At 43.5% G+C, this 11,628-nt stretch overlaps 2 protein-coding genes and 1 long non-coding RNA gene across 11 annotated transcripts in view; 2 read left to right on the forward strand and 1 right to left on the reverse strand.

The window, feature by feature from the left end:
- The window catches only part of rgn (regucalcin), a 15,331-nt gene extending 7,727 nt beyond the window's left edge, over window positions 1–7,604 (forward strand). For 2 of the 5 annotated variants that reach the window (XR_004213900.1, XR_004213903.1), the window contains exons 8-10: window positions 1,131–1,225; window positions 1,323–4,631; window positions 4,937–7,604. The gene's annotated coding sequence lies outside the window, so the exon portion shown is untranslated. Of the gene's footprint in view, window positions 1–1,130; window positions 1,226–1,322; window positions 4,632–4,936 lie in introns of those variants that run through there. The other 3 variants (XR_004213902.1, XR_004213901.1, XM_031878018.1) reach the window with 3 other exon arrangements.
- Window positions 791–11,628, reverse strand: part of LOC116400260 (formin-like protein 2) — a 15,639-nt gene continuing 4,801 nt past the window's right edge. For all 3 annotated transcript variants that reach the window (XM_031878013.1, XM_031878016.1, XM_031878014.1), the window contains 20 exons: window positions 11,334–11,427; window positions 11,037–11,111; window positions 10,559–10,669; window positions 10,307–10,456; window positions 10,034–10,135; window positions 9,584–9,804; window positions 9,150–9,253; window positions 8,738–8,938; window positions 7,778–7,798; window positions 7,176–7,300; window positions 6,626–6,828; window positions 5,408–5,642; window positions 4,943–5,011; window positions 4,534–4,614; window positions 4,308–4,437; window positions 4,062–4,222; window positions 3,202–3,303; window positions 2,936–3,031; window positions 2,353–2,476; window positions 791–2,227 (listed from right to left, as the gene is read on the reverse strand). In XM_031878013.1, coding sequence (XP_031733873.1) covers window positions 2,139–2,227; window positions 2,353–2,476; window positions 2,936–3,031; window positions 3,202–3,303; window positions 4,062–4,222; window positions 4,308–4,437; window positions 4,534–4,614; window positions 4,943–5,011; window positions 5,408–5,642; window positions 6,626–6,828; window positions 7,176–7,300; window positions 7,778–7,798; window positions 8,738–8,938; window positions 9,150–9,253; window positions 9,584–9,804; window positions 10,034–10,135; window positions 10,307–10,456; window positions 10,559–10,669; window positions 11,037–11,111; window positions 11,334–11,427 — 2,494 coding nt within the window. In that variant the 3' untranslated portion in view covers window positions 791–2,138. The remainder of the gene's footprint in view (window positions 2,228–2,352; window positions 2,477–2,935; window positions 3,032–3,201; window positions 3,304–4,061; window positions 4,223–4,307; window positions 4,438–4,533; window positions 4,615–4,942; window positions 5,012–5,407; window positions 5,643–6,625; window positions 6,829–7,175; window positions 7,301–7,777; window positions 7,799–8,737; window positions 8,939–9,149; window positions 9,254–9,583; window positions 9,805–10,033; window positions 10,136–10,306; window positions 10,457–10,558; window positions 10,670–11,036; window positions 11,112–11,333; window positions 11,428–11,628) is intronic.
- LOC116400263 (uncharacterized) overlaps window positions 8,886–11,628 on the forward strand; it is a 4,958-nt gene continuing 2,215 nt past the window's right edge. For 2 of the 3 annotated variants that reach the window (XR_004213905.1, XR_004213907.1), the window contains exons 1-3: window positions 8,886–10,148; window positions 10,233–10,459; window positions 11,336–11,534. This is a non-coding gene — a long non-coding RNA (uncharacterized LOC116400263). The remainder of the gene's footprint in view (window positions 10,149–10,232; window positions 10,460–11,335; window positions 11,535–11,628) is intronic. The other variant, XR_004213906.1, reaches the window with a different exon arrangement.

Here is an 11,628-nt window from a genome sequence, read left to right on the forward strand (position 1 = left end):
CTCTACTCTTCATCACTATGATGCTGTAACTCAGAGGTGATGATGGTTACCCAGCTCTACTCTTTATCACTATTATGCTGTAACTCAGAGGTGATGAAGGTGACCCAGCGATGTCCAGTAGTCTCCAGTGAGAGCAGCAGCTGCTGCACGTTGTAATGCCGTCGCTTTAGTCGTCCTCTCCTTTCATACAACTCGTGTGTTCTTCTGGTGACGGTGCGTCTTGAGGCTCATACGTGACGTCATTCGTTGAGATCCTAAAGGTGCGTTCACACCAAACGTGACGTGAACGCACCTTGAAAACGTTCCTCAGACCGACATCTTCCACAACACTAACCTGCAGTTTGTCTCCACTTCTCTGTAGCATCTGTTAGCTTGTGTTGCTTTAGTTTATCTCTACTTCTCCCACACGCTGCATCAACGTAGTCTGAAGACTTCCTCCACCGCTGCCAGTGAGCAACGCACTTTACAAATAATAACAAAACAAAATGCGTTAACGTGCGATAACATAATTGTCGGTGTTAATTAATTAATACGTTAACACGATAACACGTTAAGTTGCCCAGCACTAATATATATATATATATATACGTGTATATAATGAGCTACTACTTTTTAATGTTAATTTAAATTATGTTTATATTAAACTCAGTAGTTTTGTTCATTTTAACCATGTATATTATGTTTATATTACCATAACATGTTTATATTAATATAAACCTGTTAGACTGAAGCATCAAATGTGTCACTCATGAGACATTCTTCTCACAGTATTGAAGAGACTGACATCATATAGACACGGTGTGTTTTATTTAAACCACCAAGTGCAGAATCACCAACAACCAACAAACACAGAACGAGCAACGCTACACAGCTTTCTAGAAAATGTATGTACACATAGAAAACTTTGTGCTGTTTCACTTTTTTTCTTTTGTTTCAACTTCAAATTATGTTTTATGATCTTTAATGAAAACGCGAAGGGGGGGGGGGGGTGCTGATGCTGGACCAGACACATAGGTGACTGTCTTCGATGTGGTACTGGACTCTCTACGGACCAGGAGGGACTCCAGAAGACTTAAGGACAACTCTACCGGTCTGTCCTCATTTTCTGTGTTTTTCATTGTCCATCCAAGTTTGATCCAGGTGGGTTTATTTTGACCTGTCCAGGTCTCAGGTTGAGACGGGACACTCCATACGGACAAGAACGCCTTGAAGGACAACCCGGCAGGTATGTGTAAAGTACTGTTGGTCCAGGTTTGTCCATTTGTCCAGACGTGCGATGATACTGTCTATCTTTTTACAGGTGTCTCTTTATGTCCTTCCAGGTGTGTCCTGAACTGAGCCTCACCAGCAGACCAACTTCATGTTCCGGACAGAATAGTTTCCTGAATCAGGTCAGTTCATCGTCTCTTATTTTAAATCTGGATTCATGTTGGAAGGAAAACTGTTCTTGATGGGGAGATGGAGACAAACTGATCAAACTGGGAAATGTGTTTTCTTGTTCTGTGTCTGCTCCAGCGCCCCCCCCCCCCCCCCCCCCACTGTGACAGTTCAAACTGCAGTACACACCTCAGCCTTGAGCTTCAGGTGATACATTCGGTGATACATACAGGTGACCGGGTCGAGGCAGAGTCACAGATAACCAGAGTTTAACTCTTTAGTTTGTGAACGCTAACACTCTTAATGAAAGTTCATGAAAGGAAAACACAAACTGTGTGAATCCCCGACTCTGGTAAGGCGAGTAAATACAGTAGAACACAGTAGAACACAATAAAGGAGCAGAACCCTGTACAAGATCCAGTTAAAGACTTGAATTACCCAGAACAACCACAGAACCACAGACCTGCTGCCCCAGAACCAGGACTCTGGAACCAGGGACGGATCAGAGGTCAGCTGGTGTCTGTGAACACAAACTGACCAAAAAATAACATACAAGCCATGATGTCATCGGTTCACATCAAATATTTTCAAAGTGCTAATTGGTCCCCTCGATTAGAAGTGGGCGTGGCCATCTGAAGAAGACATGACATCCTCCTCAAACATGCTGACATAAACTCTTTTGCTATGAGTTTCTCTCTCTCTGTCTCTCTTACTCTCTCTCTGTCTCTGTCTGTCTCTCTTACTCTCTTCCCCCCCCCGTCTCAGTAGTGCTCCTCAGAGTGGGCGGGGTCACAGAAGAAGCGAGAGCTGCGTTTGGCTGATCGGGCCGTGAAGGGTACGGCTTTCAGAGCTGTAGGTGAGACGGAACAAAACAGCCAATCAGATGACAGACAGAAGAAGAGGTCTAAACATGACTGTTCACCTGTCACAAAGTTTTTATAAGTGGTGTGATGTCACCTGTAACCATGTGTTTACCTGTGATGATGTCCTCTATGGCTCCATCCTTCCCTTCATAAACATGGCAGCTGTCTTTTCCTTGTCGTCGTCTGAGCTCTGTGAGCAGCTCCTGCTGCGGCCGCTTCGCCCTGTGGGAGGGAGACTGGAGGGAGGAGGGGGAGAAAGATGAGACCTTTAGAGATCATACCGCCTTCAGAGATCTTACCAACTGATATGTAAATTATGGATGCTTGCCAACAAAGATAGCTAACTAGCACTGGCGTTAGCTGCTGACATAGCATTGGTCATGCTAATGAGACCTTCCGCCACTGAGCCCTGCTCCTCTCAAGCTCCACCCTCCCGTCCAAATTTGGTCACTTCTGGTTCCAAAAATTAAATATTGCAACAGCCGGAGCCACCCAGCTTCACTTTGGCTCTGCAGGAACCTATGGGTGTCGTCGCAGAGACGAGTGAGTCTCGTTGCGAGTGAGTCTTGTTGCCATAGAGTTGCGTACAAACGAACAAATCGGTGACTCTTTCGATTCTTTCTACACTGCTGGTCGATAGTAAATCATGACTCAGCAGTTCCACCGGTGTGACAGGTCAGAGGTCACAGTCTCACCTTGGTCTCCTCCTCCTCCTGCTGCTCCTCTTGCTCCAGTTTCTCCAGTAACATTTGTTCTTGACGCCTCCTTTGCTCGTTTTCCTCCTCTGCCAGCTGAACACACACACATATGCAGAAACACACATTGAATACACACCAACCTTATTTTGTGTTGAGCTGTAAGTTATTAAGACCTGAGGACTTGTTTCAGACAAACTCTGGTCCTTCATGTCCGTAGACCACGCCCCCTGTATGGGAGGCGGGGCTTGAGATGTGTCACTCACCCTGTATGCCTTAATGAAACGAACGAAGATGGGGAAGAAAACAGACGGCGGCATCGTCTTGGAGCTATCCCCGAAAAACTTCACCACGTCTTCAAAAGCATCCTGAAGAATCCAAACAAAAGGAATAGATTAGTTTTTGCAGTTTCATTAATGATTTTTGAAATAGCAGGATTAATAATTATTGATTACTCATTAAAAATGGCTCTTATTTCAGATGTTTGCTACATGACCAAAAAGGTTTTGTTACGTCTTCCTTCTGCGCTGTGATTGGATGAGTAACAGTGATGTCATCAGCAAGTAATATATTATTGTTTATACTCATCCATCATAAACACTTAAAATATCTTTAAAATAAAATGGCATATAATCTTTAATATGCGCTCTTCTCTTTTTATTTTATTCCAGTGTTAAAGTCCTGAAAACTTCAGAATATTAAAAAGTGAATTTACTTCTTAACCATTTTGTTTTGCCCGTAAAGTCCTCGACGTTGTTGGGTAAGTTAGCTGTGTGCTACAACTTCAATCATTTTTTCAGCCTATATTTCAGCAAATATCACTGAATTATTTTTATACTGACGAAAATCTTCAATGTTTTGGACATTTTTTACGAAAATTATTCAATAAGGAGCTACGGGTGACAGATCTTTTAAATATATGTTGTCTTTCCTCACAAATGTTAACATGAAGCTTCATATTAAACTAGCAAAGAACCACCATCATGAGTCTTGATATTCAGAGCATGAAGAGTCATGATTCAGTTCATACTCTCTCTGTCATTGATGACTTTGATGAGGAAAACGATCGGAGTGGTCGCCATATTCTGTGTAAAACAAATTAAACTTAGTGTGTGTGTGGTCTCACCTGAGCGATGCGTGCGTCCTCCTGCAGTTTGCCGAGTCGTGATTCGTGTCTGCTGATGAAGTCTTTCAGTGTGGCATTGTGTCCAACACTAAACTCTCTCCAGGTGAGCTCCATGCCACGCTGCAGCTCCTTCACATCACACAGCACGTTCTCCAGACTCACTAAGGACGGGTGAGGACAGGAGACGGGTGAGGACACACACTACACAGTCTGTCTTGCAGCGCTCTGATTGGCTGACAGACTTACCTGCAGCAGCCTTGTCCACATAGTGAAGCTCGTTATAGAACAAACACTTTGCAGGATATTTCTCTCTCACAACGTTGGCGATGTAATGAAGCAAAGTCTGTTTCCTGTCTGTTGACTTTGTCTCCAGGAGCTGAAACACAAACACAGATATTATTACAAATATTCTCCTATATAAACCTCAAGTATTGTTCTCGTGTGTGTGTGTGTGTGTGTGTGTGTGTGTTACCAGGTCTAAACTCTGCAGTTTGAATCCGTAAATGGCTCCTCTCTTACTGCTGTTCATGTAGTTCCCCAGAGCCAAGATGATCTACAGAACAGAAGCAGGTGTAGTTTTACTTTTCGTTCTTTAATGATATACATTTATATACATATCAACATAATGGAACCTTGTCTTTATGTAGCGCTGCTTGTTGTTTAGCAGTTGTTTTTTAATCTACGTCACAGCAGTGGTGATATTAGATATAATAATTAGTAAGTATTATATTTATCAACCAATACGATTTCTTGATGTGAGCTACCAATTTTATAAAGATTATAAACAAGTACTGTAATTATAAGTTAAGCGGATAAAATACATCGACTGTATATTTATAGTGTACTATAGTGTAAATACTTCTATACAAACACAGACTGACCTCCAGGATCTTCTTGAGCTTCTGAGATGACTTTATAGAAACTGAAGCAGCGATCATGGCGTGGAGTTGCTGAGAGGAAACACAACAAACATCCATTAGTGTGTACAACTGTCTGTCTGTTTACCCATCTGTCTGTTTACCCGTCTGTCTGTCTGTTTACCCATCTGTCTGTTTACCCGTCTGTCTGTCTGTTTACCCGTCTGTCTCTATTTGTTTGACTCTCTTTTCCCTTTGTACTTGTTAATGACATATTTAAAAAGTGGATCAATATTTCAAATATATTTTATTTGTTGATTTAAATGTAAAAAAATGTTTTCCGAAGAATATCTCATATTCAGTGAGCATGTAATTATCCCATTTAACCCATTAAAGACCGTATCTATCGCCTTTGGTTTAAATCCTTCATACGTCTTCCCTGATCTTCATTACCGTGATGATGTTTGTCCCTCTACCCGTCTGTCTTACCGGAGTTAACATCTGGATGTTGTCTGTGAAGTTGCCCATGAAGGTCATGATGGACATTCTCTGAGTGAGTCGTTCGATGCGACTGAACTGCATCATGAAGCGGTCTTCGTCACTCAAAGCCTCCAGAGGTTTTCTGTCCCTCTCGTATTGTCGTAGAAGCTTCACCTCGGCCTCAGTCGGCAGGAAACGCATCAGACACTCGACAAAGTCCACCCGAACTGTCCGTAGGTCAAACCTGCAGAAACACAAAATGCACTGAGTTACATTGAATCCAAGATGAAATACAGACCTTCCACTGTTAGTAATACTGTCTGAACTTCCCAGGTAGCCAATCAGAACACACCTGTCTTATGGACTTGCTAGGTCCCGTGAAAAACTAAAAGTAATTAGTCACATGACTTGTTAGTCACTCGGTAGTCACATGAATCGTAGTTAGCAGTCTGGTTAACGTCAAACACGCTCTAACCCTCAACATAAGTAAATGGTTTTGTTGCCTAAAACAACTTCCCATGAAGGAGGAAGTTTATTTTGAAGAGACACTCTGAATATGAAAGGAGAAAACTGACAACATGTCATAGTTTGAAGCTTCAGAGTGAGAACATGTGGTGATGTTGAGGTGGTTGTGTTACTGGTTTTACTCCTGTGACTGGTAAACTCTATCCTACTCATGTTTCTGGTTAAGTTTGACTTGTGTTATAGTTACTGGTACTTCCGGTAGTTACACTACCGCAAGGTCGGCGGTTCCATCCTTGGTTGCTACGTGTCCTGTGTCGAAGTGTCCCTGAGCAAGACACTGAACCCCTAACTGCTCCCCGGGCGGCCGGTCATGGGGAGCAGCCCTATATTCAGGGATGGGTCAAATGCAGAGACCAATTTCCCCTTCCGGGATGAATATAGTATAATAAAATAAAAAAAATAAAAAACTTTCAATACTTGCACCAGTGTTATTGTTACTGGTACTATCGGTAGTTGCACCAGTGTTATTGTTTCTGGTACTATCGGTAGTTGCACCAGTGTTATTGTTACTGGTACTATCGGTAGTTGCACCAGTGTTATTGTTACTGGTACTATCGGTACTTGCACCAGTGTTATTGTTACTGGTCCTATCGGTACTTGCACCAGTGTTATTGTTACTGGTACTATCGGTACTTGCACCAGTGTTATTGTTACTTGTACTATCGGTACTTGCACCAGTGTTATTGTTACTGGTGGACTTACGTGTGGATGGCGCGACAAGTGACCTCCGGTCCCTGGCCGGCCTTCCTTAGAGTGATGGCCAGGTTCTTTGACCTGTTGGCCTCCAGCAGAGAAACTTTGGATGGAGCTTTCTGAGGAAGTTTCTGTCTGGACAGAGTCAAGTCCACTGCTGGACCCTGAGCCTTTGTCTTAAACAGCTCCTCAAACTCCTCCACATTCAGGTCCTGAGAGAGAGATACACAGAGCGAGAGACAGGCAGCCTCTTTTTTAGAATCTTTTCAGCACTGATTAAAGCCTTGCAGGCTGTACAACAACCTCAGCAATAAACGGTCTGTATGTTTCCTGTCAAGTGAGACTCCAAAGTATACATATAACCATTTTTTAACGAGGAGGTCTCATTAAGTTTAAGACCTCGTTTACTCACTTTCTGCAGCTTGAAGCTTTTTGTTGTGAACGCATGACAACATCAGCTGCTCTCTTTTCTCATCGAGAGTTTCATATATTTATAAATAACACATTTCTACCTTAACATCTAAATAATCTGAATACTTGAATGTAACTGTTGTATTACCTGCAGGATGGCCTCATCGTCGATGTCGTTGAAGACGGTCCCGTTGATCTGACTTGGCTTCAGGGCGACCCAGTTCAACACAGGCATCCTAAACTTGGTCTGTATCGGCTTCTTTATCTTCACCGCTGTACATCATAGAGACAGACAGGTGAGCAAGGAGACAGGTAGTCTACTCCACATCAGATTTACTTTGAGAAGGATGAAAATCTAGAGTGTTAGGACTGAATGTGAAGTCAAATTTCACTTTGGTCTTTGAGTTTGACAGCTGAAATGTTTGTTCACCTTCAACAACAACAGTAGAAACTGAACAGACGTTCACTATAGCCCTAACCCCGTTCACCTAACCCGCTGTAACGCGATGGTGGACGGATGGTGGAGGGATGGTGGAGGAGCGATGATGGTGGAGGGATGGAGGAACGATGGAGGAGGGATGGTGGAGGGATGGTGGAGGAGCGATGATGGTGGAGGGATGGAGGAACGATGGAGGAGGGATGGTGGAGGAGCGATGATGGTGGAGGGACGGTGGAGGAGCGATGGTGGAGGGATGGAGGATTATCGACAAATGTAAAGATGGTAAAATGTAAGATAGTAAGTAAACGTACAGAATAACTTGAGAGGACCGTCTGTCAGCAGAACGAGAGAAAAAACATGTTAGTGTTATGAAACTCGCCGGATTAAATTGCACAGTTACCATGACAACTGAGAATTCTGGATTGTGATTGGCTGGAAGGGGTCGATTCACTTTTAATAACTGGAAAATAAAACCAAACACCTGCGACTCAGGCTCACCACCAACAACAACAAAGATAAACAGTTAACAGTAGTGACCAGAAAAAACTGAATCTGGACATCCAAAGAAATTGTCAGAGGACACATCAGAAATACGTTTGCAAAACAATTCTAATTTACAACGTTGATATAAGTGGAATAATTCCCTGAAGGTTTGCGGTTCATGTCAGGTGGTTATTAGCCTCTATTAACATGACAAAGGTTAACCCTAACATGTCAAATTAAACCTTGACAACTATTGGCAAACTATTTCCTGAAAAACATAATTGGTCATTTCATTCAAAAAGACTCCATGAGCACCAACATGGAGAGTTTTTTTTAAGATGGTGGCAATCTTAATAGAAATAAACTTAAAGCAAATCTTGTAAATTGACCCAGAAATACGTTTTAGAAAATGCTCAGCAGCAAAGAACATTTTAGAGGTTAAAACATAAACAACAATCCATCTGTTCGTGTTTGTTAGATAAATCTAGATTTTGCTGTGGTTTAACTTCTCACCTTGTTGCAGTGACGTACAGGTGTACTCCAGTAACCCGTAAATATTATACAGGTGTACTCCAGTACACCATCAGTGATGCTGGTGGTCCAACAGTATCAACAGAAACAAACAGACCTTCGTCTGATGTCACGTTACTCTTTAAGTGCATGTTTCCGATAATATTTTTGAAAGTTTACCTCAGTGTAGATTTCAATGCTGGACTGTAAAGTGAAAGTTCCATATTTTCCCGTGCGGTCTGTAAATGCATCATTTAAACCTTCTTGTTCAGTCTCACCTGCAAGTCCAGAGTTAAAGATGACCGTGGGCCCACCCGAACCTGGGAGAGGGGGGGCCGCAGGGGGAGGAGGGGGGGGCATGGGGACGGAGGAGGAGAGCTCGCTAGTCCGACATGGAGGAGGAGGAGGAGGTGGAGGAGGGGGGGGAGGAGGAGGAGGAGGAGGAGCGGGGGGAGGTGCAGGGCATGACCCATTGGACACTTAAAAGACAAAGAGAAGAAGAAAGAAAACGGGTAATGCGTAAATGTTTGTTACTGGTTCGTGGTGTACTAAAAGTTTATCATTTGGGAGTACTTGTAGTATTTGGTGGCAGTATTAGCATCACTTTGCAGTACTATTTCTTTTACTGCAGTGGGAACCCCTTTATGCATTTTATGATTGAACATTGTGATTGGTGGAGCTGAAACTCACCTATGCCTGGCATTGTTGGCGGAGGAGGTGGAGGGGGCGGGACCGGCATCCCTGGAGCTCCGCCTATCGCCGGTCCCATGCTGTGATAGGCTACGGTCTCAGGACTGTCGAAATCAATACGGTAATCAATCAACAATCAACGATCATCAGTCATTGGTTCAGGAAGAAAACGTTTTCCCCTTTTTGCATTGATTTGGACATCTGACATGTTGGCATCGTAAAGTGAAGTCATTTGTGGCTCAACACAGTACTTCATGATCATCCCATTCACAGTATTGATTATGAGGGTGGGGTTCCTCAGGGTTCTGTTCTGGGTCCTTTTCACTTAGGATTTATTGCTGCGTACGTCTGATGAACATAAGTCTAGTATTCACCACCAGAGAGAAATATAGCAGCTAGTCTCTGACAGCGGAGTAAACGGGGACGTCTCTCACCTGGGGGACAGGTTAGGACAAGGTGGAGGTGAGGGGGAGGCGGAGTCACCAACTCCCCCGTCTCCCTCTCCTCTCTGGGGTTGAGGAGCTCCGGGTCCTCCGGCCTGTTGGGCCTCCTGAGCCTGTCGCTCCAGACGACTCTGACGCCGGATCGTCTGGTCCTTCTCCCGAACAATCCGCCGCAAGGTGTGCACCTGAGAGTTACTGCTGGCATACACCTCCTGCACAGGTAACAATTGGGGAGTGGTTGTTGGGTAACAGGTGAGAAGTTAAAGGAACATTCCAATATTTAGATTTAGAAATATTTTCTCCGTTTCTTTTGTTCAGGTTCAGAAACCGAAATGTAGACCCATCTTTTTGCAAACATCCCTCTCATTAGCATCATCATACACGGTGTCTGTCTCTATGGTGACCAAATGTTTGTGTGGTTTCCATGGCAACAGCACTGACCCGGACGTTGTCCAGCTCCTTGTTGGTTTGCATCAACTGTTTCTCCAGTTCAACAATCTTCAGCATCGCTTCATTCTCCACGTCCAGGAGACGCTCCGACATCTGAGGGAGACAGGTTAGTCGACACCTGTCTGTCTGAATACATGTCTGTCTCTAAACTTGTCTGTCTGTCTTTCATTGCTTCGTTCTCTTTGACCAGCAGACGCTTCAACATCTGAGAACAGCGAGAGACAGATTAGTACACCTGTCTGTCTCTCCACCTGTCTGTCTTACTGTGCCGATGCTCTCCTCCAGCTCCTCGACTCGCTCCAGAGCAGCGGTTTTGGTCTCGGCGTCCTCCAGCAGCGTCCCGACGTCAAACACATTGTCGAGATATGCCTGAATCTGAACCTGAAGCCTGTCGCTCTCCGTGTGCTTCAGCCTCTGGTGAGACAGATAGAGAGACGGGTTAACACAGAGACAGGCTTGTCGTTAATCATCAGCCCTCGTGTGATTGGCTGAGAGCGGAACATGTGACCGTGTTACCTCCAGGTGTTCGTCCAGGTTTAGTTTTGTGAAGTCGTACTGCAGATGTACTCTGAAGTTCATGTCCTCCACCGAGTGAACCACGATGTTGATGAACTGCATACAGGCCACCTGACCACCGTCACCACGGCAACAACAGACACAAGTTCAGTTGGAAACCAGTTATTTACCTGCTGATGTCATCCTAATTCAACTCTAACCCTAAAATAATAGAAAGGTCAATTAAGAAATAATTTAATGTGAAGAAAATGAATTATTATAGTTGGTGTTTATTTAACAATGTTGTGTTTATGTTTCAACCTGAATCAGGTTAAATGAAGTGACAGGTAAACATTGTGTTTAAACTTTAAGTTAAAGTCAAAGAGCAGCTTTAATCATGTTGACGAAGCTTTAACTGAATGTTGTGTAGAGTTTGATCAATACTATATATATTCTAAAGATAATGAATTAAAGTTAACATAGAGTTAATCTCTCGTACCAAAAAGTCGATGTTGTCGTCTTCGTTCTTAAAATGTTCCATCAACTTCTCAAAACGCATCGACTCCGAACAAACCTGCAGAAGATCAATCAGTCAATTAATCAATGAATATTAAATCCCATTCATTCTACCTGCAGTCTGTAGAGAGTACTGTGTGTGGAATACTACAGTATGTAAATGTGTTTGTTGATTCTACTCTGGCACCAACGAAGAAGTCAAACAGTGGCATCAGAAGAAAAATTGTTTTGTAAACAGTTTTTAACTGTGACATAAAACTGACGTGTGTGTGATTTTTACAGTTTTGAAGTTGTCGAAGGCTGACAGGATGATCTCATGTCCTCCTCTGACCAAACACACCGCCGCCAACAACTCTAACACCAGAGCTTTCGTCCTGATGAAGACAGGGAGAGAGATGGGTCAGCAAAAGTATGAACAGACTGGTGGAGAGACAGGCCGGCAGACATTAGAGAGACGAGTGGAGAGACAGGCCAGCAGATGGTAGGCAGTGTACCTGTGTCTAGTTCCTCGTTAGTATTTTGTGTACCTGTGTCTGTCTAGTTCCTCGTTAGTACTTTGTGTACTTGTGTCTGTC

Source organism: Anarrhichthys ocellatus, unplaced genomic scaffold (genome assembly GCF_004355925.1).
Source record: "Anarrhichthys ocellatus isolate YVR2014 unplaced genomic scaffold, GSC_Weel_1.0 scaffold159, whole genome shotgun sequence".
In the NCBI taxonomy this organism is placed as follows: Eukaryota; Metazoa; Chordata; class Actinopteri; order Perciformes; family Anarhichadidae; genus Anarrhichthys; species Anarrhichthys ocellatus.